At 38.0% G+C, this 25,832-nt stretch overlaps 2 protein-coding genes across 5 annotated transcripts in view; one reads left to right on the forward strand and one right to left on the reverse strand.

The window, feature by feature from the left end:
- The window catches only part of LOC126260062 (L-seryl-tRNA(Sec) kinase), a 29,912-nt gene extending 8,903 nt beyond the window's left edge, over positions 1–21,009 (forward strand). For 2 of the 4 annotated variants that reach the window (XM_049957255.1, XM_049957254.1), the window contains 2 exons: positions 18,897–19,116; positions 20,845–20,981. The gene's annotated coding sequence lies outside the window, so the exon portion shown is untranslated. Of the gene's footprint in view, positions 1–10,346; positions 11,103–18,896; positions 19,117–20,844 lie in introns of those variants that run through there. The other 2 variants (XR_007546599.1, XR_007546598.1) reach the window with 2 other exon arrangements.
- Positions 21,010–22,427: 1,418 nt separating this feature from the next.
- The window catches only part of LOC126260061 (ribokinase-like), a 65,661-nt gene continuing 62,256 nt past the window's right edge, over positions 22,428–25,832 (reverse strand). The window contains exon 7 of the mRNA XM_049957252.1: positions 22,428–24,313. Within this exon, the coding sequence (XP_049813209.1) occupies positions 24,131–24,313 (183 nt within the window). The 3' untranslated portion in view covers positions 22,428–24,130. The remainder of the gene's footprint in view (positions 24,314–25,832) is intronic.

Consider the following 25,832-nt stretch of genomic DNA (forward strand, 5'->3'; position numbering starts at 1 on the left):
CAGATCTGAAGGCTATAAAATCAACTGAATACTTAGGGATTACAATTACAATTTACTTAAATTGGAAAGACCACATTGCTAATGTTGTGGGTAAAGTAGGCCAAAGATTGTGGTTTATTGGCACAGCACTTACAATGTGTAATAAGTCTATTGAAGATATTGCTTACACCATCCTTGTCTGCCCTCTTCTGGAGTATTGCGGTGTGGGATGTGCATCAGATGGAACTGACAGAGGACAGCAAAAAATTCAAAGAAGGGCAGCTTGTTTTGTACTATTGCAAAATAGGGGAGAGAGTGCCATGGACATAATACATGAATTGGGGTGGTAATCATTAAAACAAAGGTGTTTTTTGTTACAGCAGAACCTTCTCGTGAAATTTCAGTCACCAACTTCTCATCTGGATGCAAAACTATTATGTTGGTGTCCACATACATAGGGGGGAATTATCATCATGATAGAAACCAGTTCTCACACAGAAAGATTAAAAGTGCTGGTTTTCCAATGCACTGTTCAAGAGTGGAACGGTAGAGAAATATCTTGAAGGTGGTTTGATAAACCCTCTGCCAACCAATTAATTTTTGAATTGCAGAGTAATGATGTAGATGTAGAACAAGAAATAAAGCAGGCAAACATCTACTGACAAAATTTCAAACACTAAACGTTATTTCTCTAGGGTTAGAAGGTGCAGGTTCAGCCAACTGCTGTATTCGCTAATATGAAGGACTAGTATAAGATTTTCGAGAAACGTGCTGACTGAATCCAAAGAGTACACTTGATCTGCCTTTTCAATCACCACCTGAACCTGAAGCTTTCCCCCATTGCTAAGGGAAGATGTAGGGCAAAATTGTGAAAAAGTTTGAATTTTTTTAATTGCATAATTTATTAGATTGATTCTTTAAGAATAACATCACAAAGTTTCATAATCAATTTCTGGCTAGAAATATGTTCTAAAAAAGTTTGTTTCGGCATCTGTGCCTGTCACGCCCCCTCTTTCCATGCAGCGATCCACACCTTCTTTATGCTCGAAATTTATTGTGCCTTAATTTTTCATTCACGCAATTGAAACGAAATGCAGATGAATCTAGAAGGCTATGAGAAAGATTATCCTTGCCTGTTCCTCTGTTTACAATATGTTTAATATTATATGCTACAAACTTAATCAGTTTTTAGTCTTGCATATGTCAACCTGTCTTGCTTGAAGTGGGTCGTAACAGTGGACACATATTCAAAAAAGTAAAGAAATGTCGAATTTCAGATGTAAAAGGTATAGGTAATTTAAATAACAATGTTACAGATGCTGCTCTTAAATGCAAAGAACAGTTATTGACAACCTCACTGAGTTCATCGAAGAAGAAAATTAGTGAAGGAATTGATGATGCTATGTACAGTACTAAAGACAAGTTTTCCAGTGGACTTAGGTTGATTGACATTGAAATACTTGCCCATATGATTAACGTTTCATGTGCACATGGTAATTCTAGGCCAAAGGGCATTAGACTGTATGATGACAGTGACAGAATTGGTGTTGTTAAGTAATATACATATTTTGTGTAAAGTTTGTAAATATGACAATATTATGAAAAGGGTAGTTGCTACTCACTGTATAGTGGAGATGCTGAGTAGCATATAGCACTACAAAAAGATTGTCAGAAAGTGAGCTGCTTCGAATTGAGACAAAACACACACACACGCACACACAAACACAAACACACAAAAAACATGACCACAGTCTCTAGCAGCTGAATGCCAGAGACGGTGGTCTCGTGTGTGTGTGTGGGGGGGGGGGGCAAAAGCTCATTTCCGACAGTATTTTTGTTAGGCCTATCTGCCACTCAACATCTGTGCTATATGGTAAGTAATGTAAGGGTCTATGGATTGCTTGCAGCCGTACAGTACGTTGACACATGCTTGCCAGCCGACTGTCTGGAATGCTGACAATTTGCTTGGTCAGTAGACGCACGTCCAGCCACACTGCGACGGAGAGTACGCGACTGGCCGCCGTCTGCAGCATGCAGTATTAACTAGCGCGGCCTCGGGCGTGAACATGTCTCTTTTCTTAGCTCACCATGGAGCCTTTGATATGACCGTAATTAGCCGGCGTTTAGTATGTCAGACACAGTGATGATGGGTGCACGCAGCGTGCTTGTTTTATAATCTGCCTTTCTTAATAAAACTGTTTAAACTTATTTCTCATGTTCGCATATTACCATACCTAAAGGGACACACACACCCCCCCCCCCCCCCGCTTACAAATCCTGACAAAATATTCCTGCAATCATCATCGGGGGCAACAACACAAACTACCCTCTTGTAAAAGTGGTGTCAGCATGGGGATAATTATGGAAAATCTACAGTCCTGAAGAGGTGCAGCACAACGTGAACTTCAAGCAGTAACAGCATGAACATCTTCCGGCTACACGTGGACATCCAATGCTGGAATTCACATTGGTCTACTCCAGTTTGGCTAGAATATGAAAGGCAGTGATGGATTTTTATTTTACATTTGAGTGAATCATTGGCGTTAAATTAGACGAAATGTTGCAATCCAGTCAGAGTAACATTGTCGATCTACAAACTGTTATTAATGAACTGCAAGAAGAGAACAGCAGTTAAAAGCAGAAAGAAGCGAGCGTAACATTCCAAGAGACTTGTCAAATGATAGTTCATGCAGTACAGGTGTAACTACAACAAAGAATTTTTCATTATTGTGTTCAGTACAATGTTTAGCAGGAAACCCGAAGATGATGTGAAAGTGTTGTTTCATAAACTTGAGGGTGTCGCCCTGTTAAGCTCGTGGATAGATTCTGATAAGGTAGTGCTTGCCAAATTAAGAATTCAGGGAGCAACACAAGGTTTCATTAGCACGGAGCCTACTTTCGTGAAAACAGAAGATTACAATGAGTTTAGAATGATTGTTGTTCAGAGATTTAAACATAAAAACACGATCAGATTTTACAGAGAGCAACTTCACAGTTTGCGAATGTGACGAAAGGAATCTATTGAGCAGTTTGCCGACAGAATTCGAAACATCAACGCTCAAACGTACGAGTTAGTAGAAGGTGGAAATGAAAATCGCGTTCAGTTGTTCGAAGCCAACCAGAGAGCCTTGGACACATTCATTCATGGGTTGCACAGAGAGAAAGTAAGCAAAGCTGTTAGATTTGCACGATGTAAAACATTCCAGGAAGCAGTAGAATCATCTGTTGGTTTCATTGAAGCACTAAGACGACTGAATGAGGCGCATAAACAAGAACGCAGAGTTTTCAACACAACGGTACAATGCTACAGATGCAATAAGCTGAGTCACAAACGTAAGGATTGTAAAGAGAATCAAATCTGCTATCATTGCAGGATGCGGGGTCCTGTTTTGAGAGATTGTCGCAACAAGAAGAAAGGTAATGCGAACAACAGACAATCTGCCAGATCTTTAAATGAGTATGGGGACATACGGGCCACCACTCCGTCCACCCATTGCTGTGGACAGTGATTCCTGTTAGTTCCAGCAAAAATCAGACCGAAAAGGACTTCGTGATAGGTGCTGTATATTGTGGGACAAACATCAAACTACCTATTGACACAGGAGTACAGACCTCATTAATGTGGTGTTGCATAGGTAAACAGGATAAATTGGAACCACCGCTAATAAAAGTGCGAGGGTTAAATGGAGGAAAGCTATGTAACTATGGAGAAGTTGACGTAGAATTAACTCTTGGCCAAGGCCAAGATAAAGGTGAAAATAAGGATAAATACACAGTTTCAAATAATGAAATGCGTTACGACGGTGTACTTGGATTTGATTTATTGTCTGCTAACGAGGCAGAGATATTTGTTGCAGAAAGAAGGATCAGACTAGGCCGCAGTAACTACAACCTAGGAAATCGTTCTTCAGATCGTACTCAAAGGAGCAGCAATACTGACGTCATGGGAATGGACCGCCCAAACAATGCATCAGTTCAAACCATCCGAATCGATGTTCAAATTGATCAGCCTCAACAAATGCCCAAGGCAGCAGGAAAGACAATCTATGTTGAAGTTAAGTCACCCCAATGCAAGGAAGGATTAATTGAGTGATCCGAGAAAGTGAGTTATTGGATACAATGCATTGTTATGTTGTTAGAAGTGTAGGTGTCGCTACAATGGTGAGACAGAATGTCGCAAAAGTACAGGTTCGAATAATGAATATGAGCAATGAGGATGTTGTTTTGCCATGAGGAACAAAACTTGTTGAAATGTCTAGCGTAAGTAAAAGTGACATAATACAGATTCCAGATGAAGTAACAAATGCTGCAGTTATAAACACAGATTTTTGTAACAGTACCGCAAAAATGCAACGAGGAGACAAAGTTAATAATGAACTGAAGCAAGATTTCGAAGAAGATAAAACATTTGACAGCTGATGAACAGAAGATTTTAGCGCCTGTTTTGTTGGAGTATGCAGATTTATTCCGAGACCATGCAAATTTACCTGTCACTCATTTAGTTCAGCATCATATTCATACAGGGAATGCAGCCCCAATCACACAGAAACCTTGCGGAATACCATTCAGTCAAAGAGAGTTGGTAGAAGACATTGTTAAAGAACAATTAGAAGCCAGAATTATAAAACCAAGAGATCCTTCATACCCACCGTGGTGTTCGCCTGTTGTAATTGTAAAGAAGAAATCAATTTTTGGAGAACCACAGTACCGTCTTTGTGTTGAACACTGATGTTTGAATGCAGTGACCACACCCGACATTTACCCCTTACCATATTTAGTGGAAACCTTGGATTACTTGGGCAGATGTCGCATTTTTTCAGTATGTGATTTAACAAGTAGTTATCACCAGTTAACAGTGCATCCAGATGCTCAAGCAAAAACTTCATTTGTAACAGCAACAGGAGTATACAAGTATCTTCATATGCCATTTGGACTTCGTAATGTTCCAGCTACATTTCAACGCCTGATGGATTCAATTTTACGAGGGCTCACCCCAACACAAGCACTTGTTTACCTTGATGATGTAATAAATTTTGGTGAAAACATGAAGCAGCATACTGAGAGACTACAAGCTGTTTTTGAGCATATAAGAAGCGCAAACCTGTATTTATCAATAGATAAATGTCATTTTGCACAAAGTAAAGTTAACTATCTTGGTCATGTTATAGCTAGTGAAGGTGCTCGACCTGATTCAAAATTAATTGAAGATGTAAATAATTTTCCTGAACCACAGAATTTGAAAGAACTACAATCATTCCTGGGATTGTCAAATTTGTACAGACGATTTATAGCCAGTTATGTGAATATAGCACGTCCAATGACACAGATACTGCAGAAAGGAGCCACATTTAATTGGTCAACAGAATGCAAAAAGGCAATGGAAGAACTTAAAATTGCTCTAACCACAGCCCCAGTGTTAGCCTATCCGGATTTCAGTAAACCTTTTATTCTTTCAACAGATGTATCCAATTTTGCCATAGGTGCAATCTTGTCTCAAGAAATTGATGGTTATGAACATCCCGTCTCATTTGCTTCCAGACAATTAAACAAAGCAGAATGTAATTATACTACTACTGAAAGGAGCTTTGTGCTTTGGTTCTTGGTATAATACATAACAAATGTTTCTTATCAGGAAGAGAATTTACAGTTATTACAGATCATGCCGCACTTAAATGGTTATTGAGCTTAAAGGATCCAAGTTTCAGATTAACAAGATGGGCATTAAGACTGAGTGAGTACCAATTTAAGGTTATTCACCAACCTGGTAAACAACATGTGAATGCTGATGCAGTGAGTCGAAAAGTCAATGTTTGTGTTACAATAAGCCAAGAAGAAGAGTTAAATGCGGCTCAGGAAGAATATCCACAATGCAAATTATGGAAAAATGATCAACGTTTTGTCGAAATAGATGGTTTATTGTACAAAATCACTAGTAAAGGAAACTGCCTAGTTATTCCAAAAAGCATGAAAGAGCAAATCACGATAGAGCAACACGATTCTTTATTATCAGGACATTGTAGTAAAAAAGCAACAAACATTAAAATAGCTCAAATGTTTTGGTGTCCGAGCCGCAAAGCTGATGTTTTCGAGTTTGTTTCGCAATGTGATTTCTGTAACAGACAGAATAATGTAGGAAAAAGTAGAGCATCATTGCAAGAACAGCCAGAAACAAGTGAACCATTTGAACGAGTAGGACTAGATGTCGTAGGACTGTTGCCTAAGACTAAAGACGGAAACAAATATATATTGACAATGTTAGGTCATTTCTCTAGATACCTTCTCATGATACCAATACCTGATCAGAACACTGAGACTATAGCTAAAGTTTTTATAAAATAATGTATTCTTGAGTTTGGACCATCATTAAGTATAATTAGCGATCAAGGAACGAATTTTATGAGTGAATCACTTAAACAGACTTGTAAGTTCATGCAAATAACTCGGTTAAGTCTGCACCAGCACGCCCTGAAGGAAATGGGAGAGTCAATCGAGTCCACAGAACAATTATTAAAATGGTTAGCCATTATGTGAGCAGCAAACACGACAATTGGGATGTCTGTTTACCGTACTTGGTAAGTTGTCACAATGCCAAAATGCACAGCTCAATTGCCCTAAAACCATTAGAGATCGTAGTTGGAAGAAAAATGCATTCACCCTTGGACTTTGCACAATTGACTGCCGGAATCAGCAATAAACACGTAAGGGATCTAGCACACAAGCTAAAGGAAGCATGGAGGGGAGTGAAACAGCGGAATCATCAATCCTTTCTTCAGCAAGCAAGACAACATGACTGCCAAGCAGCAGTGCCACAGTATCAAATTGGAGATCTTATGTATCTGAGCAATGTGGTGTTAAAGAAGAGTCAAGTCGAAAAGTTTAAGAAGTTTTGGAAAGGACCATTTTCAATCTTGGAGGTATTGTCGCCAGTCACACTTAAGCTCCAACTGCCCTTTCATTTGATTGTCATTCATGTCAATCATGTAAAGCCATTTCTGGGTAGATTTCCTGTAGTATCGCAAGACGATGACAACGAGAGGCAGACCTGCTATTCTCAAACCCGGGAAGCAAGAATCGCGAGGTCACAGTCCAGACTTCGAGGCCGCGCCATCGCCACGTTCCGAGCGATCCTATTCCAGACGTCCATACAATCTACGTAAACATGTGTAGTGTGTGAGAGTGGAGTGCAATGCGTGCTTATGTGAATGTGTTGTGAACATTTAGTATTGAAGCTATTGCAGGAGTGCACAAGTGAAACTAAACCTTTTATTCTACAGGTTACCACAAGAAACTCATTTATTTTATGTTCGTTGCTAACTCTAGTATTTAGAACTAATTAACCATGTTCATTTTTATTCTAATGTTTGCTATGATAGCGTATTCTACTAATGCTGTAGTAATAGTACCACAGAGTACAGGTGTTTTGTTTGACCCAAGATCAGATATGGTAGTTTCAACAAGTAATACAAAACTTGTCCTCAAGTACAGTCTGAGTGAAATCCAGCAACAGTTCAATTCTGTAAAGAAGCAAATTGATCTAATTCATTCTGTTAAGGGCAATGATATGATTTTGGAAATGGATACATCTTGGTACTTGGTATAATAACTGGATCACAGCCAAAATGCAGGTAGAGTCTACATTTGCTAATTATGAACAAGAAATTTACTGTTTTTTTAAAGCTTTTGCCACACAAAACTCTAATTAGGCATAAACGTGCCTGGTTTGATTTTGGAGGGAGTATCCTTTGTACTGTATTTGGTACTTTAACTAGTAGAGATCTACTGGAAGTTAAAGGCAAAATATTAACTCTTGAACAACATTCCAGTATAGGTTCAACTAACCTCTCTAATGAAATTATCATATTAAGAATATGCAAAGAACCATTACTAACCACACGGTTTTCATTGAACAGATTGTAAAACAATTTATCTCACATTTCCACATAATTCGTAATGAAATGACTGCAAATATTCAAGAACTATTCCAAGGATTAAATGCTGTGAGTGCACACTTAGATTTAAACACTCTTTTGTTAAGGATTACTGATAGTTTATCAAATGCTAGAACTGATGCCCTTAACTCAAGAACAGCCTTAGAAAGTAGCTCAAATGATTATTTGAGCAGTGTACTACTAGGCCTACATCCAGAACAATTTTTACAGATCCTACTATCAATTGAACGAAAGCTAGATGCAACGTATACTATGCTTTACCCTGTTAACTCTTAAAATTTATATGCTTAGTACAAGTTAACCACCACACACTCTTTAATGATTGAAGATGAATTAACTGCTGTTGTTCCTATGCCCATTGCTAGATCAAAGCATAATTTTGAAATATATAAGATTTATACTTACCCTGTGAAATGGAGACAGGTAGGTATTCATGTAAAGTATGTACTTAATGATTATCTACTGATCAGCAAGGATTGAAGATATTTTGTGTCCCTAAATGAAGATGATTTGCATATGTATAAACGTAGTCATCAGTTAATTTGCCCTGAATCGGCAGTATTCTTAGACAGTAGAGTGTGCAGCTGTGAGAAAGAATTGTTTATGAATCACACCCAAGAGATGATTGCCCTAGAATTTTAACACATCTTTATCATCTATTTCTTAAACGATGTTCTGAAGGTATAATTTTCTCATTTAATTCCACCCTTGATGTCACATTTACATGTAAAAGCTATGATACACCTGAGCTACCCTTTACACTAAAATTGAACAATAGTGGATTAATCTTGAATGTCACACATTGTGATTTATCATGTGAACTATTTTATGCACCTAGTGTGTTGCCAACTACATTTCATGCAACTGTACATTTGCCATTAACGAGAATGTTATCTGTTTATTACAATGATTCATACATATTAACATATGGAAAGCATTCCTTATCAAGTTTCTCTGAAGGACATCCATGAAAATGTAATCTCTTCAAATAAAGAGTTAAATTTCATTGAAGCTGCAAATAGAATTAAATCCTCCGATTCATCCAGTAACTTAATTCATACTTGATTGTCAGTATTGTGTTTTTATTGCTTTTATTGATTTGTCTTTTGTCAGCAGCATTTGTCGTGTACGAAATTGTCATGTTGAAGGCATGCTTCTCTGTATCAAATGTTACTGTGTCTGCAAATGAAATACATGTTGCAATGCCTTCTGATGCCACAAATGGCGAAATAGATTCATAATGCTCGGGAGGTCATTTTGAGCCACCTATGGTTGCTCTTTTTCTCTGGGGAGAGTGATGTAACGGTCTACAGATTGCACGCAGCCGTACAGAACATTGACACGTGCTCGCCAGCCGACCTGTCTGGAATGCTGACAATTTGCTTGGTCAGTAGACGTGCGTCCGGCCGCACTGCATCGGAGAGTACACGACTGGCCGCTGCCCGCAGTATTAACTAACATGGCCTCGGGTGCGAATATCTCTTTTCTTAGCTCAGCATGGTGCCTTCGATACAACTGTAATTAGCCAGAGGGTGTCAGATACAGTGATGATGGCTGCGAGTAGCGTGCGTGTTTTATAATCCACGTTTGTTAGTAAAACTGTTTAAACTTATTTCTTGTGTTCACGTATTACCATGCCTCAAAGACCTACCGCTTTCAAATCCTGACAAAATATTCGTGTAATCATCATCTGGGGCAAGAACACAAAATACACCCCCTTATAGTAGCAAGTTCCCTTTTCATAAAAATGTTACGTTCCATCCTTGATCTTCCATTGTTTGTAAATCAGTTCAAGACTTCTGCTGTCCACGGGAAGATGTATGAACGTGAATACAAGATTGTATTATGCTATGAGATGCTTAGATGTAGGCTGAGAAAGTACATATTTGTTTTTTGGCTTGATGAACATGCCTGCACCAGTGACTAGGTTCAGTGATTACATCAGGACACTTCTCAGTGCTCTTGAAGTTAAGTACAATGAGGTCATGAAAGCAGTTGTTGAGGAAGCTGCAGATATGAACAATGAAGAAGGAGGAGGACACTGTGTAGTCAAGACAGATCTGTGTGTCTCTTGTGATGGAACTTGTTGAAGAGGGCCCATACATCACTTCATGGTGAATCATCTGCCATTAGTGTGGATTTGGGGAAAATCTTCCAAGGAATTAGCAAAAATTGCTGTCAATGTGACACAAGAAAGAACAATGATGGCAGTGAAGAAGAAAGGTGGCAGTAGGAACACAAGAAAGCATGCAGCAAGAATTACCAGGGGCCAAGGGGTGGGAGGGAAGCAGCTGGGATGAAACTAATATTCCAAAGGTCAATTGAACAATATGGTGTTAGGTACGTAAAGTATCTAGGTGATGGAGATTCCAGTGGTTTTAAGACTGATTTAGAGAGCAATCCTTATGGCTCATAAACTACAACTGAAAATCTGGAATGTGAGGGGCATGTTCAAAAGCAAATGGGAGGTAGACTTCTCAGATTGAAGGAAGAAATGAAAGGCAAGAAATTAGAAGATGGAAAACCACTGGGTGGTGTTAACAAACTGACAGACAAGGAAATTCACACTTTACAAATATATTATGGAAAATTATCAGGGATAACTTACATAGTGCGAAAACAATGCAGCAAGCCGTGTGAGCAATATTCTTTCACAAACTTTTCGCAGATGATAACCCCCAATATTCTCTTTGTGACATATTGTGGTGCGAATATCTTCAGACAGTAGCCAATGGGAAGCCAAACACTAACAAACATGGTTTGCCACTTGCTGTTTTAGATATTATAGAACCAAGTTTCAGATGCCTAGCCGATACTGAAAAAATGTGTACGAGGGAAAACACAGAATACAAATGAGAACTACAATCACCTTATATAGATGCATTGTCCAAAAACAGTATCTGTGTCTTCAGTTGTTGCAAAGATTAGCTGCATATGATGCATGTCTAGTATAAATGTAGGTAGGATTAAGTGCCTGCGGAGACTAGGCTTCCATACAGTTGCATTCACTCTTAAGATGTTCAGAAGCATCAATAAAGTGTGACTGCACAAAGCTCAGGCAGCGGAAGAGAAAATGCAAAAGTTGGCTAGGCAAAGGAGGCAGGGGAAAAGATTACTCCAGAAGATGAGGAAGAGAATAAAGATTATGGATATGGACAACATTAGTCACTAGAGGTACAGCAAAACTGTCAAAAATTGAAATAAAAACTTTAAAAGTGAACTGTCATAAACTGACTTTTTGAGCTATAATTTACCTTTTCTCAGGAACTATAAAAGCTAACATCCTGAAATTTCTTATAGTTCTTAAGAATTACGTACTGAATAAGCCTGTGCAGCACTTTCTTATCTTTTCTCTGAGAAAAGCTCTCCTTTAAATTTTGAGAGAAATAGAGCAGTCCCAGGTAACATAAAATGTGTGCATCTGCATCTACATACATATTCCGCAAGCTACTGTGTGGTGCATGGTGGAGGTCACCTTGTACCACTACTAGTCATTTCCTTTCCTGTTCCACTTGCAAATAGAATGAGGGGAAAAACAACTGTCTTTATACTTCCGTATGAGGCTTAATTCCTGTTATCTCATCTTCATGGTCCTTATACAAAGTGTACATTGGCAGCAGTAGAATTGTTCTGCAGTCAGCTTCAAATGCTGGTTTTCAAATTTTCTCAGTAGTGTTCCTTAAAACGAATGGTGCCCCCTCTCCCCCTCCCCCCTCATGAATTCCCTTTTGAGTTTGCAAAGCATCTCTATGTGCTCGTTCTATCTCATATTGCTTTGCAGCGGTACTTCTAGGTATTTTAATTGACATAACTGTCAGGGGGATTCTTTTTCCTACTCATATTCATTAACTTAAATTTTTCTACATTTAGAACTATCTGTCATTCATCATGGCAATTAGAAGTTTTCTCTGTCATCTCGTATACTCCTACAGCCACTCTCGTCTCTGATGAACACTCGTCATTGAGGACAATGCATTGGGTTCTATTACTTAAGAAGTCGTCGTCACTCACATATCTGAAACAATATTCTGTATGTTTTTATATTTGTTAACAGTTTGGAGTGGAACATCATGTTGAATGCTGTTTGAAAATATGGGAGTATGGAATCTTACCTGTTGCCTTTCATCCATTGTTTGCAAAATATCACGTGAGAAAAGAGCAAGCTGAGTTTCACACAAGCAATGCTTTATAAAACTGTTCTGATTTGTGAACAGAAGCCTTTCCATCTCAAGAAAATCTGTGATGTTAGAATTGAGGATATGTTGAAGAATTCTGCAGAAAATTGATATTAAGGATATTGGTCTATAACTTTATGGCTCCATTCTTGTATCCTTTTTATATACAGGAGTCATCTGCACTTTTTCCAATCACTTGGGACTTCATGCTGCGTGAGAGCTTCATGATTAATGCAAGCTAAGTAAAGGGCCGATGCCATAGTATACTCTTTGTAAAACCGAATTGGTTTCCATCCAGATCTGGCACCTCCCCCCCCCCCCCCCCCCCCCCAACTCTTCCTGTTGTTTTTCTATGCCAGCGATATGTATATTTCTTTGTGTGCAGTGGTCAAAGAATGGGTATGGTTGCATGATTTTCCTGCATGAATGATTTCTTAAAAGCATAATTTAAAACTTCAGCTTCCCATTTGCTATCTTCTACTGCCACACCAGACTGATCAACAGGTGACTGGATAGAAGTCTTAGACATGCCAAGCAATTTTACTTAAGACCAGAATTTTCTTGGGTTCTGTTTTGCTAAGGTTTGGTAGTTGTATGCTTCATGCCTTGATCTTTTTACAGATGCACAAATCTCTACAAACGTTTTCCTGTCATTATTTGTGCATCATGCATATTGTTCAGAGCTGAATTCAAGGTGTGGACATGTTATTCATTGTGAACTTGCATGTTCTTGGTAGGATGAGGCAGGCTGTGTAGAAAAGGAGAAATATGGGAGCAGGAGGCACATCAACACACTCATGTCTAGGGACGTAACTTGGTACGTGAGATATGGATGTACATCTGCAGACAGCAGGTTTCTTTATCTTGCGTAGTGAGAGATGACACACGCTTCAGGGGTCCCAATTTATTCTGTGTATGCTTCCTTCCACCAAATGCCTTGAATGCCCTTTTGGCGAGTTGGATCCATTGTCTCTGCATATCAGTATGTACTGTAACTCATCACAGTTCAGGTGACTTTCCATTCTTTGAGCATCTTGTGTTGATTGGTTAGCAGAGGAATATCTGTGGGATAACTCGTAGCAAAGATGTAATTCTAATTGGTATGACTACATGAGTTGTTCTGCAGTGTTAAATTGGAGATTGCTTTGTGGTTCTGCAGTCTATTTATCCAGTTTGATGATCCACGATAGCTGACTGCAACCTGTCATTAACACATTCTTGACCACAAAAGTTAACTGCTGGTAGTGATTATTCCAGAAATCAGGGTACACTCTTGTTACAGTGGCATATGGGAAGCCCATTGTGTGCAATCCCTCAGAGATGGGGTGCTCCATGTAATAGGCAGCTGTGGATAGAGCCTACTACAAACACAAACTGTATTAATATCACACAGCTTGCTTACATTATGGTTACCACGTCACACCATTCGCCAGTACAAAGTCTAACAACATTCCAGTTGCGGCATGTTGAAATACTGAATTTGCCCTGGTGATCTGGCTGCTCTTTCCCCAATATATCAACTATCTTTAATTCAAATGCTCATGAGTGTAGTGCTGCTATTGCAACAAATTTCTGGAAAGCTCAGTTACATGTAATTTTAGTGCACTGTCCTTACACACTGAATGCAGCAATTTTCACCATTGTGAGGTTATATTTCAGCATGACACACAACTCTCTCTGCAAACAAGAAATTTATTTGTATTATTATTTGAGAACTTCTTGGTGATATTTAAGAAATCATCATAAATCTGCAAGCAGAAATGAGAATCAAAAATAATGATAATTAAAATACTATTATAGAAGTAAAATTTGCATCAAACTCTTTTTATTAGCCAGTATGAAGAAGCTATAGTTTTAATTGTGTTGTATAAACAAACACAGTACAACTTGGCCTGCGTGAATGACAAAAGTTTAAGTTATAACTAAAATACATCACTCTTATGTTTTTTGTTACTCATTAGCTACTGTTACTGGATTACTGCATAATAGGTGCTAAATAAAGTGTAGGGCTGTAGGTAGAGAGATGCCGAATGAAACACATTGGCTGTCAAGAGAGCAATGTGTGATGCCTTCAGAGTCTGCTGTAGCAGAATACTGTCAAATGACATTTCACAAAATAGAAAGGAATTCTGGTCATATGTAAAGGCTGTCAGTGGCACCAAAGTTAGTGTCCGCAAATGAGACAGGAACTGAAATTGAGGGTAGCAAAGCAAAAGCTGAAATGCTTAACTGTTTTCAAATATTCCTTTACAAAGGAAGACCCAGGAGAATTGCCCCAATTTAGCACTTGTACCACTGAAAAGATGAATGAAATAAGTATTAGTGTCAGTGATGTCAAGAAACAGCTGAAATTGTTAAAACTGAACAAAGCTCCAGGCCCTGATGGAATCCCTGTCAGATTCTGTAGTGAATTTGCAGCTATGTTAGCCCCTCTTCTTGTTATAATCTATCATAGATCCCTCGAACAAAAGACCATGCAAAGTTCTTGGAAAAAGTCACTGTACTCCCATCTACAAGAAGGGTAGTAGAAATGATCCACGAAACTACCATACAATATCCTTGACATCATTTTATTTTAGAATCTTAGCACATTTTCTGAGCTCAAACATAATGAGGTATCTTGAACAGAATAACCACCTCAATGCCAACCAGCATGGTTTTTGAAAACATTGATCATATGAAACACAACTCGAACTTTTCTCACATGACATACTGAAAGCTCTGGATCAAGGCAACCAGGTAGATGCAGTGTTTCTTGATTTCCAAAAAGCATGTGACTCAGTACCGCACCTATGCTTATTGTCAAAAGTACACTCATATGGGATATCAAGTGAAATTTGTGACTGGATTAAGGACTTTTTGGTAGGGAAGACAGCATGTTATCTTTGATGAGGATCCATCATTAGATGTAGAAGTAACTCCAGATCTGCCCCAGGAAAGTTTGTTGGGACCCTTGCTGTTCATGTTCTATATTGATGACCTTGCAGGCAATATTAATAGTAAAATTAGGCTTTTTACAGATGATGCAATTATCTATAATGAAGTATTATCTGAGAGAAGCTGCATAAATATTCAGTCAGATCCTAATAAGATTTCAGCTGATGCAGAGATTGGCAACATGGTCTAAATGTTCAGAAATCTAAAATTTTGCACATCACAAAACGATAAAACATAATATCCTATGACTATAATATCAATGAGTCACTGTTGGAATTGGTCAACTCATACAAGTACCTGGGTTAACACCTTGTAGGGATATGAAATGGAATGATAACATAGGTACAGTCGTGGGCAAAGCAGGTGGTAGACTTAGGGTTATTGGTAGACTACTGAGAAAGTGCAATCTGTCTACAAAAGAGATTGTCTACAAATCATTTGTGCAACCCATCTTAGAATATTGCTGAAAAGTGTGGGGGATCCATACCAGGTAGAACTAACAGGGGATGTTGAATGTATACAGAGACAGGCAGCATGAATTGTCACAGGTTTGTTTAATACATGGGAGAGTGTCACAGAGATACTGAAATGGCAGACTCTTGAAGACAAACATAAACTATCCCGAGAAAGCCTATTAGCAAATTTTCAAGAACTGGCTGTAAATAATCACTCTAGGAATGTACTTCAACCCCCTACTTATCCCTCGCAAAGGAATCGTGAGAATAAGATTAGAATAATTGCTGCATGCACAGAGGCATTCAGACAATAATTCTTCCCATGCTCCATACGTGAATGGAACAGGAAGAAACCCTAATAACTGGTACAATGGGATGTACCCTCTTCCATGCACCTCAGAGTGGTTTGCAGAGTATAGATGTAATGTAGATTAGCTACTGAAAATACATTAGCATATAAAAAACATTTCAAGATTTATTTTGTCTGATAGCAGTATTATCTCAAAATATTACTACAGTGCAAGAGAGGCAGAAGAAAAGACATGCAGAGCGCACACAAAATACTTATGTAAACAAATGCCCTTGGAAAAAAGAATAAATTCTCAAAATGCTCATGCTAAATATGAAAAAATACGTAACTGCCACTGTGTTTCATTAATTAAATAAAGAATGAAAATTCTTTCGATGCGTGGAGGGTCCTGATGTAAGGTAATTTCCTAAGTGAACTGTTTTCTGCTGTTTATAAACTTCAAGTGAATGTTACATTTATGGCTTTTATGTTATGACCATCTGTTTGCAACTGAAGAAAGGCAGCATTTGTTTTGCCACGTGTTTCACCTCAATTTATTATGGCATCAGTAGTTGTGTTTGTTGGTACTGTTATACATGTGTTCTTGCTGAACTGCAGGGCTGTTCTGCTTGTATCACTAAACACAATTTTCAGCATGCGCGCGCACACACACACACACACACACACACACACACACACACACCACAATTTCCAACACTGGAAAAATTTTACAATAAAAGGTGGTACTGTATGCAGATTCTACGCATACAAGTGAAAACAGAAAACACACTTCCTAAAACGGTACTATGATAGGAGTGTTACGGGAGTGTCATAACCCGACATGTGACAACTTTGTACATGTTAAATATTTACATTCAATAATTTGTTGCTTATCACTGTAACCATGATGATGTATTTATTTTTACAGTCTCTTTCATTGATTATCCTATGAGCCTGATGTCGACCTCAAAATGAAAGATGTTATGTATTTATGTGTGAACTTATTTTATGATGTACAATTAATACAGATTGTCAAAGGTTCTGCCAATGAATAGATTCAGTATTTAGTTTTATTCTGGAATATCAACATAATATCTATCTACAACTGCCATAGTAACTTTATTGGATTCAAAACTTATCCAACCAGAAAATTTCTTTAGTTACAGGAATAAGTGACAGATGATTACAAATCTGGGGAAAGGACTGGATGCTCCAACAGTTTGTACTTAATTTTTTCCTGTTGTCAAAGCACCTTTGTGGAAAGTGCTTTGTCCTGATGAAACATATTTTTTCCTTCTTTTGCAGTCAAAACTAAATCTTATACATTGTTTTTGTTATTATTATTATATGACCATGTTGGTCCAAAGAATCCCATAGAAGACAAGTAATATCTCCCACATCCGTAGTCTTCAGTAAGTAATGTGTACCTCTTGGGTCATGCCACATAGTAAGTACTGGAGAGGACTAGACTGGTTTTGGTTAAGAGTTTATGTGATAAACCTAGGGTGCTTGAGCTGGAAGCTGATGATTACCACCGTCCTCTGTAACTGTAACCCCCGTGTTGGATGATTGCGGTATGGTAAATCAGTGGCACAAGGAATGTATTTATATCTAGTGTGTAGCAGACAGTGCTTCTGATAACACTACCCAATTCATTTGAAAATGTGTCTGTGAAAAATGATTGTCACTAAACCTCCACATCAGCTCTCTTTAGACATGTGTGGGAGGAAGTAATATGCTACCTGACTCTTCCCAAAACATACTCTCTCAGAATTTTAATAATAAACCTATTTGCGATTGCCTCTCTTGTTGTATCTGCTGCTGGAGTTTGTTGAAAATTTCTGTAACTCTATTGCGACAACTAAACAGTCCCATAGCAAAACACACTGTTCTTCATAGGATCTTATCTCTCTCTTGTGTGGGTGGGGACTGTCATCCATAAAAAGAAAATCCAGACCTACCACACTCCTAAACAGACACACATGATCCAGAATAATCTCCCTGCAACACTGGTGCTGTAACAGTATGTCAAGCAAAAATATGTAGTGGCATTCGGCCATTATGTATAATGCCTGCCCCCACACCATAATGCCTGAACCATACCAGTGACATTTATGGATATTCTGTGGTGTATAATGTGTTCCCCCTCTGCCCACACTAACGAGTAGCCAGAATTACTTGCCACAGTGAAGCAGGTTTCATCGGAGAACATCTTTCTCGATGATGGCATAGTTGAAGTGGGATGGATTTAACAAGCTTTTGAGCATACAAACCAGCCCAATTTAACTGTCACAAAATGGTTCTGGCAAAGAGAGATGCACTGGCACCAGTACCGGTAGCGCTTGCAAGGTCTGCAGCGACCTGCCAAGGAATGAGATGTCTGTTCCTTTTCGCCAGTAGGGCTATATAGCGATCCCCTTGTGGCGTGATGGCCTGTCTAAAACCACTGGCATGCTTTTACATATTATATCCACTTACAGTGGCCTTTTTTAATCACGAGATGACATGTTTGGACACACCCATTACTGTGACCACAGTAGTGACACTTTGACTGGCTTGCACTCAAATGATGCCTTGCACATGTGTTGCTGCACCACACACAGAACGTCGCACTAATGAGTTGTCCACCTACCTTCATCAAACACCAGTACTGCATGAACGGTCAAAAGCACACTGAGCAATCATGCACAGGCTTTGCTGCAGTTAACACGTCTCGCCCTTTGCATTTCACTTTACTATCATTGGTTGAGTGTCATGTAGTTAGTGTCAGCTATTCCTTATAGCAATTATGAAGCAGTGTTGTTCTTGCTTAATGATGGCAGTGAAATTATAGACGTACATGGAATATTGATAATCTTTCTCCTCGTATAGCATCTGCTAATAGAATAGAATAGAATAGAATAGAATAGGATGGGGGTGGAGAGGTACACTATGAACCTTCTTTCACACACTGCATAGTGGCATGCAAAGTACGGGTGTGGATGTAATAATTTGCAGATCCATCAGTTACCTTCTGCACAATCTTCTCAGTCTCTTAACTTTTTAAAAAACAGAACTACTTAATTAAAAAGCTATAATGTATTTACTTGCATTCTGTGTGTGTGTGTTTCAGTGAAGGTGAATCTATCCACTGTTGTGAAGAAGAATGTTGACTTAAGTGCCAGCATTGGAACTGGAATTGTAAAATGGTGGAAATGGTAGAGGAGAAATGCTTTTGGATTATATGGGGATATATAAACCATTGGAAGTGTTTGACAGATGCATACACAAACACAGATGTAACAAATGATAAAAATTCCATCTAAGTATCGAAGAATGGGTAGCAATTGCTGGTAAGAGTTTATAGGTTAACAACTATAGATTTTTAGAGAGAATGTGAAGGAAATAGTCAATGTTTCTCATAACAGGAAGACTGCCACATTTAAAAAAGAAGTGACAACTACATATCTAATAATTTTGTCACTTGTTAGCTGACATGATGTAAAATGTGACACAAATAGTTATTGTTTTACAAAAAAAAATATCAACTGGAAAAGTGTGGCTGAAAAAAATCTACTCACAGATAGTCAACAGTATTAACCATAACAGATGTGTTAAGAAGCATTTTCACTCCTGTCAACATGTGGAGGCAGTATGTTGGTTATCTCTGCATAGGCACTGTAGCACCCAGGGTGGGCTGGGGTGTCACACGTGTCAAAGATTCACCCTCCATTGCTGGTGGTGGATATCTAAATCTTGGATTATGAATTAAAGATGCTACCCCACAGTCCTATCCAGCAATAGAGAGAATATTTGACAATAGCAACCCATCATGCTGGTGAAATGCCAGAAAAATAATTAACCCTTAACCCACAAGGTGTGGTCTCAGAGAAAGCAAAAATTTTTGCTTTTATATCCCCACTACCCTCCTTGAATCGCAACCCTACATTTTCTCGATGTCACCTCCTTTGTTTGCTGTTTACACCTTGCAGGATCAAGTCAGTTTAAATGATCTTTTTGATGAAATTGTTTGTCGGAGGAAGATTTCAGTGATATAGATCAGAGGGCTGGAAAAGATGGTGTTTTTACAACAACCAGTGACCACAATTCTGCTGCTAGCGGAGAATCATTTAGAGACAGAAGCTTAGAACAATTGTGGTGGGGTCCTCTGTTTCCCATATAAAACACTTAAAGTGCTACTTAGAATCTAATGTATTCTCTGTGATGATAAAGAAAACGGTGGATCACAACACTGATTATAACTTCCACAAATTGTCTTTTTGTACCTATTGAGGGCAATTTTTATGTGCAAGTTTGAACCCCTGAGACATAATTTTTGAGAATGTAAAATTCAGTTCTGTTTATGTGTAGTACCTAAAAAAAACACGCAAAATGTGTGATAAAAAGTAAATTCCAGCAAGCTTAACCCTTCGCAATAAGATCAATAATATTTAAAAACACTAAAGTAATTCTAAAACTAAATGTCACTTAACTTTAATTAAAATTTTCAAATGATTTGCACCTTAAATCTGTTTAAATATAGAGGTCCAGAGACCACATCTCGTATGCATTATAGAAAAGTCACCTCGTGAGTTATGGGTTAACCATTTCATTCCCAGTGTTGTTCCTAGGCAATACAGTATATTGTGTATCAATCCTTAAAGTCATCTTGTCATTAAGGGACAGGCTTCTAGTATGACATTTTGCCACTTGTTGGTGCATGTACCCACTTCTTGCATGAATCTCTCCAGCTATGACGTCGTGTTACATTATTGTCTACACATGACTGTTGATGTGGTGTATTTATGTTTATTTTACGCATGAATTTTTATTTCTTTGGTACTATGATGAAGATTACACTTGCATTATTGCTCTGACAATGGTCACCATCAACAAAATAATGTCTGACTTAATAATATACCTTGATACAAACGTATCCATGAACAATGTAGGGATTAAAAGGTTAGTAACTGTCAAGAAAAAAATAAATAAATAATAGCCTATATTTTGCTGTTTATATTGGAAAAAAAGTGATAAATTGAGACCTTATTACTATACATATTACATTTTCTTTGTTTCAGGTTTTGCTGTGACTAGCCAACAAGCTGGGCTTCGATCAGGGGCGAAAACTTGTATATACTGCAATGACCTTTAAGACAAACTAGACTGTGACAATGGAACATTACATTAAAAAACAAATGACCATTGAAGAAATTCCTGAACTTCTTGATTTTGTAAACATGTCAGAAATTAATGCTATATCTGACAATATTGATGAACACTTTATTTTTGTATGATAAAGTGAGCTAGTGACGAAGCTCAAAATCTTGATCATACCAGTGAAGTTCATTAAGTCCTTTCTGTCCATCCCTGCAATAACTACTGCCAGTGTATCTGATGTAAATTTGTCTGTATCAGGGCCTACTACAACCACAAATTTATCGAGTAATTCACCTTCTTCTCAGACAAAAAAAAAATCATACAGATGAGTGGAATGCAAGAAAATAGATTTTGAACTGCCCAATATTACATGGTGGAATTACCTCCTGCCCCCTCCAGCAAATTTGAAAACTCCTCTCATGTATTTCAAAACATTTGTTACACACGATATTATAAAAAGAAATTTGTATTCAAAGCAACTTGTAAGCTCATCGAAAAGATGGAGAGGTACTCAACTGTACACAGGTTGAAACTGAACAGCTTATGGGACTTTTATTCCAAATGGGACTGGTAAAAATGCCAGCTAACAAATTGCACTGGCTCCGCAGCATGTAGATATCATCCTACTGCAGATATAATGAATTTAAATAGGTTCCAAAAACTTACAAGTATTTTCATACAGAGGGTAACACCAACCGAAAATCAAGAACAGGTCCAAAATATGGTAAACTATTGGAAATACGGCCATTGCTTGATACTCTTCTTCAAGGTATGAAAGCAATTTCACTAGAAGAATAAAATTCCATCGACAAACACAGTGTACATTTCAGAGGCTGCCGTATATTAGAAATTAACCACCCAAATTGGGATTCAAGATTTTCATGCGAGCTGGTTTATCTGGAATTATGTATAATTTTCATTCTTATGTGGGCAAAGATACTTGTGGTGATTTTGGACTTGGTTTTTCTGCGGACATAGTAATGGCACTTTGAAATTTTTTTCTTGGTAAATCTTGAGAAAGTATTCTTTAATAACTGGTTCTCATCCTTGCAACTGGCAGTAGTATTAAAAGTTAAAGGTATACTCTGTATTGGTACTATTAGAAAGGGCAGAACGGGGTATTGTCCTTTGGTAAATGAAAGAGATCTGAAAGAAGCGGAGCATGGTTGAGAGTTGAAACTAACAAGTGGAGGCCATGAAGTTTGGAATGTGTATTTACTGCAAATTTTGTACACTTATAGTACTCCATGAGGACAACAAAATGTGTAAGCAGTAGCGCGTACTTCTCAAGTGTTATTGAGAAAATCGCAAGATAATTTCAGTCATCAAATATGTACCTGTGTGTGGCCGTTATCACAAAGCAGGTGCAGCCAAGTGGTTAGTGTTCAAGCCCCGTAATCATAGGTCGTTGGTCGCTGGATTGAGTCCCGTTCATCACTTTTTTTTTCCAACACAGTCATATTCTTTACTATTTATATTACAATTGATATAATGGGAAAAATACTTGTAATCAGATGAACTTTTATTAAATTTACAATGTTATTTGGCAGTCTACAAAGTTTTATCATCGCAAATAATATAATATTCATAACTACCAACTAGTAAACGACCAACGAGGGGAGGGCCAGGGTAGAATGGGGATCATTTGACGGTTAACTTGTATAGCGGTGAGACCTTGCTTATGTAGCAGGAAGAAATAATGTACGTGCGAATTGTTCGTGAAGTATAAAACCTTACATCGTGACTAGAAAAATGGAAGTGGCACCTGGTTCGTTGAGAAATGCAGACGAGGATTACTACGAGTGTACGAAGTTTGCAATAAATCTGCATTCCAATCATCATGGCCTCCCCTTTTAAGTCTAACCTGTCCCTAATCTAGTGGTTTGATTGGAAAGCCGTCAATTTCATATGCTGCCATAGAGCTGGAATCTAAAAGCAAAAGGTGGTGTGCTACAGAAAAGAGTCTGTAGATGTGGACAGATCATTTGTTGTAAAATAGTACAACAAATTCATGAGAGGGATAAACCTGACGTGCTTTTGGGGTGGTATAGAAATAGAACTGACATATGATCTAAGAGGTGGTATATGAGACTGGTATTCTGTTATTGGTGTTTTTTTCTGGGGGGCAGGGGCGGGGGGTTAGCAGTCATAAAAAGTTCGCTATTGTACATACGTCATCAACAGCAGCTGGGGAAAACCAGTGAGTACTTACTGATGTAATTTCAAGCTGATATATCAACAGATTTGACACAGAGTGGAAAATTTGATATGAAAAGGAAAGGGACACCAAGCATTTGAGAAGAATCTATGGAAAAGAAAGGTGCAACAAATCTAACTGCTAATGTCAGATATGACAAAAAATGGTCATTGGGCACAGTATGATGTCAAGCAAGCATGGTGCAAACTCTGCCCAAAAAGCTGTGCACATATCTGCAGAAAATATGGTGTACATTTGTGTACGATAGCAAAAAAAAAATTGTTTTTACCACATGAAGTAATGTGCATTTATAGAAACTGTTGCTGTCTTTATATCAGTTGTCAGTTTTTCACAGTGTAGGTAATTTTTGTTTTTCATTAACTTTTATTCCATTTTTGTACCCAGTAATTCTAACAGTAAACACTTCACAAAATAAATGTTAACTTGTTTCAGATTTATAATATTTTCCATCTCTTGGGTTAGTGTTATGTTTCTCATTTCATTTGACTGTTGAGTCACCACTGTTGGTGTGCACTGTATTAATACAGAAGAAGATAGTGAATTTCAATATCTCGATTGCTGAATTCATAATATGGAAATGAAAGGTTGAACAGGTGTCAGCCAAAAATCACAGGATGACAGCAAACTGGCAATATGTTAACATGGAAATCTTGCAGTTTGCTTGTGTGTTTCTTATTTGTTGTGAATTGCTCAATAAATATTGAAATTAATTGTATTATGAGACTCTCTCCTGCATACCACCTGATATTATTATTGTTACATAATTTTACATTATGAAATTGTAACATGTGTTAGTATCATTTATCCCTTACAACTCAGCTATTGATATCACATTATCCAAAAGCTTTTATCCATAAAAGTTTTACTTCTGTTGGCTTCTCACTATGGAAATTAACAAAGCACCCTGTGTTCAACTTAACAATGCTGACAGTCTTCCAAAAGCAGTGTAATGAAATAATGCACCCAGTTCACAAATATTATGTACAATATCAGCAATTCATTAATATTTCAGGTGGTAGTTGATGTGCATAAGGGAAACTAGTCTGTGTTCCTTCTCCTCGTACACTGATGGATGCCACAGCACATGCCCTGCTGACCATCTCAGTTAACAACAACTTTGGGCAGCGTGCGAGGAAGAATGCCAGTGCACCCAAGAATGAATCTCCAGCACCCTATAACATAAAGACACATATTTATATTTTCTGTTGGCAACAATTTTGGTGAGGTATTTGACAGATACCACCAGTACAGTTTAGATGATGGGATTCGTGAATATGATGAAAACTGTGACACTCTCTTAGGAAACGCTTTTCCAGCAAACGTCCAGACTAACAAAGACAACCTGCAAACCTCTTACAAGATAGCATCTACTGTGAAGTTTAAGAGGTAGTTTGGTTTTCTGTGTTTGTTTTATTGTTTATTTTTAAATATTCTCATAATTCAAAATTCAAATGTGTTTTTTTTTTTTTTTTTTTTTTAAGCTGATACTCAACACTATTGAACAAGTTCGATTCTAAGAAAATGAATTCAGCAGATTATTTTCCCAAATACAATAATAAATTACAATCTTGCACAGCTGTATTATTGCACAATGTAAGCAAACATTAGATAAATACCCTAAAACTTTCACAGTGTGCATCCCCCCCCCCCCCCCATAAGTAAAAACTCACGTGCCCTACTCTGTCCGTAAAAAAAACCTAATGTAACAGACCTAAACACATTTATATTGAAGCAAATGACAGCACAAAAAAATTATTCACAGAAAATCTGTCTTGAAAAAAATATTTAAAATTTGTCATCTGTGGAATCTGGAATGGAGTTAGTGATTAGCAATAATTCAGTCACTTCAGCTGGTCCATTGAGTATGTGACTCATACAATGATGAGGCAAAAAATTATGACTGTCTGCTTAAAAGCATGTTGATCCAACTTTGGAACACAATACAACAGCAATTCTGTATGGTATAAATTAGGCAAGTCCCTGGTAGGTTTCTGGAGATGTTTAAGCTCAGGTCATGCAAAAATTTTGGACCAGTGGTTTCTGGACACAGAGCTGGCACCTGTTACATCCCAGATGTGTTCCACTGGGTTCAGATCAAGTGAATTTGGTGGCCAAGACACCAATATGAGTTCTCTGTCACAATCCTCAAACCACTGTAAGATGATTCTGGCCAAGTGTGTGGGCAGTTACTCTGCTGGAAGACACCAATGCTATCACCATCAAGAAAGATATTGAGCTTAAAGGGATGCAGGCGGTACACAATAATATCTACGTAGTCTGCAGCTGTCATGGTACCTTCATTTACTAAAATACATCTCTCATATCCCCCCCCCCAATACTATAAAACTACCCCAACTAGATTGCATCTTTGATGTGGAGCATGTTTCAAGCAGTAGTTCACCCGTACAATGATGTATCCGGAAACTATGATTGTCTAGGTGTAACAAGAAATGTGATTCATCAGACAAACTTCCATTGATTCACAGTCCAATCTCAATGATCCTCCGCCCACTGCATTTGTTGACAATGTCAGATTAACATGGGAATGTGCAGGGGATTGTGTGCTGTGGAACGACATGTTCAATAATATGCTGAACAGTGGCAGCCTACACTGATTTATGTAGCAGACAGTGTTCAACTTCCCCGTTTTTTTGGTGCGGCATAGATGCCCAACATCTTGTTATTTATTTA

Source organism: Schistocerca nitens, chromosome 5 (genome assembly GCF_023898315.1).
Source record: "Schistocerca nitens isolate TAMUIC-IGC-003100 chromosome 5, iqSchNite1.1, whole genome shotgun sequence".
NCBI lineage: Eukaryota > Metazoa > Arthropoda > Insecta > Orthoptera > Acrididae > Schistocerca > Schistocerca nitens.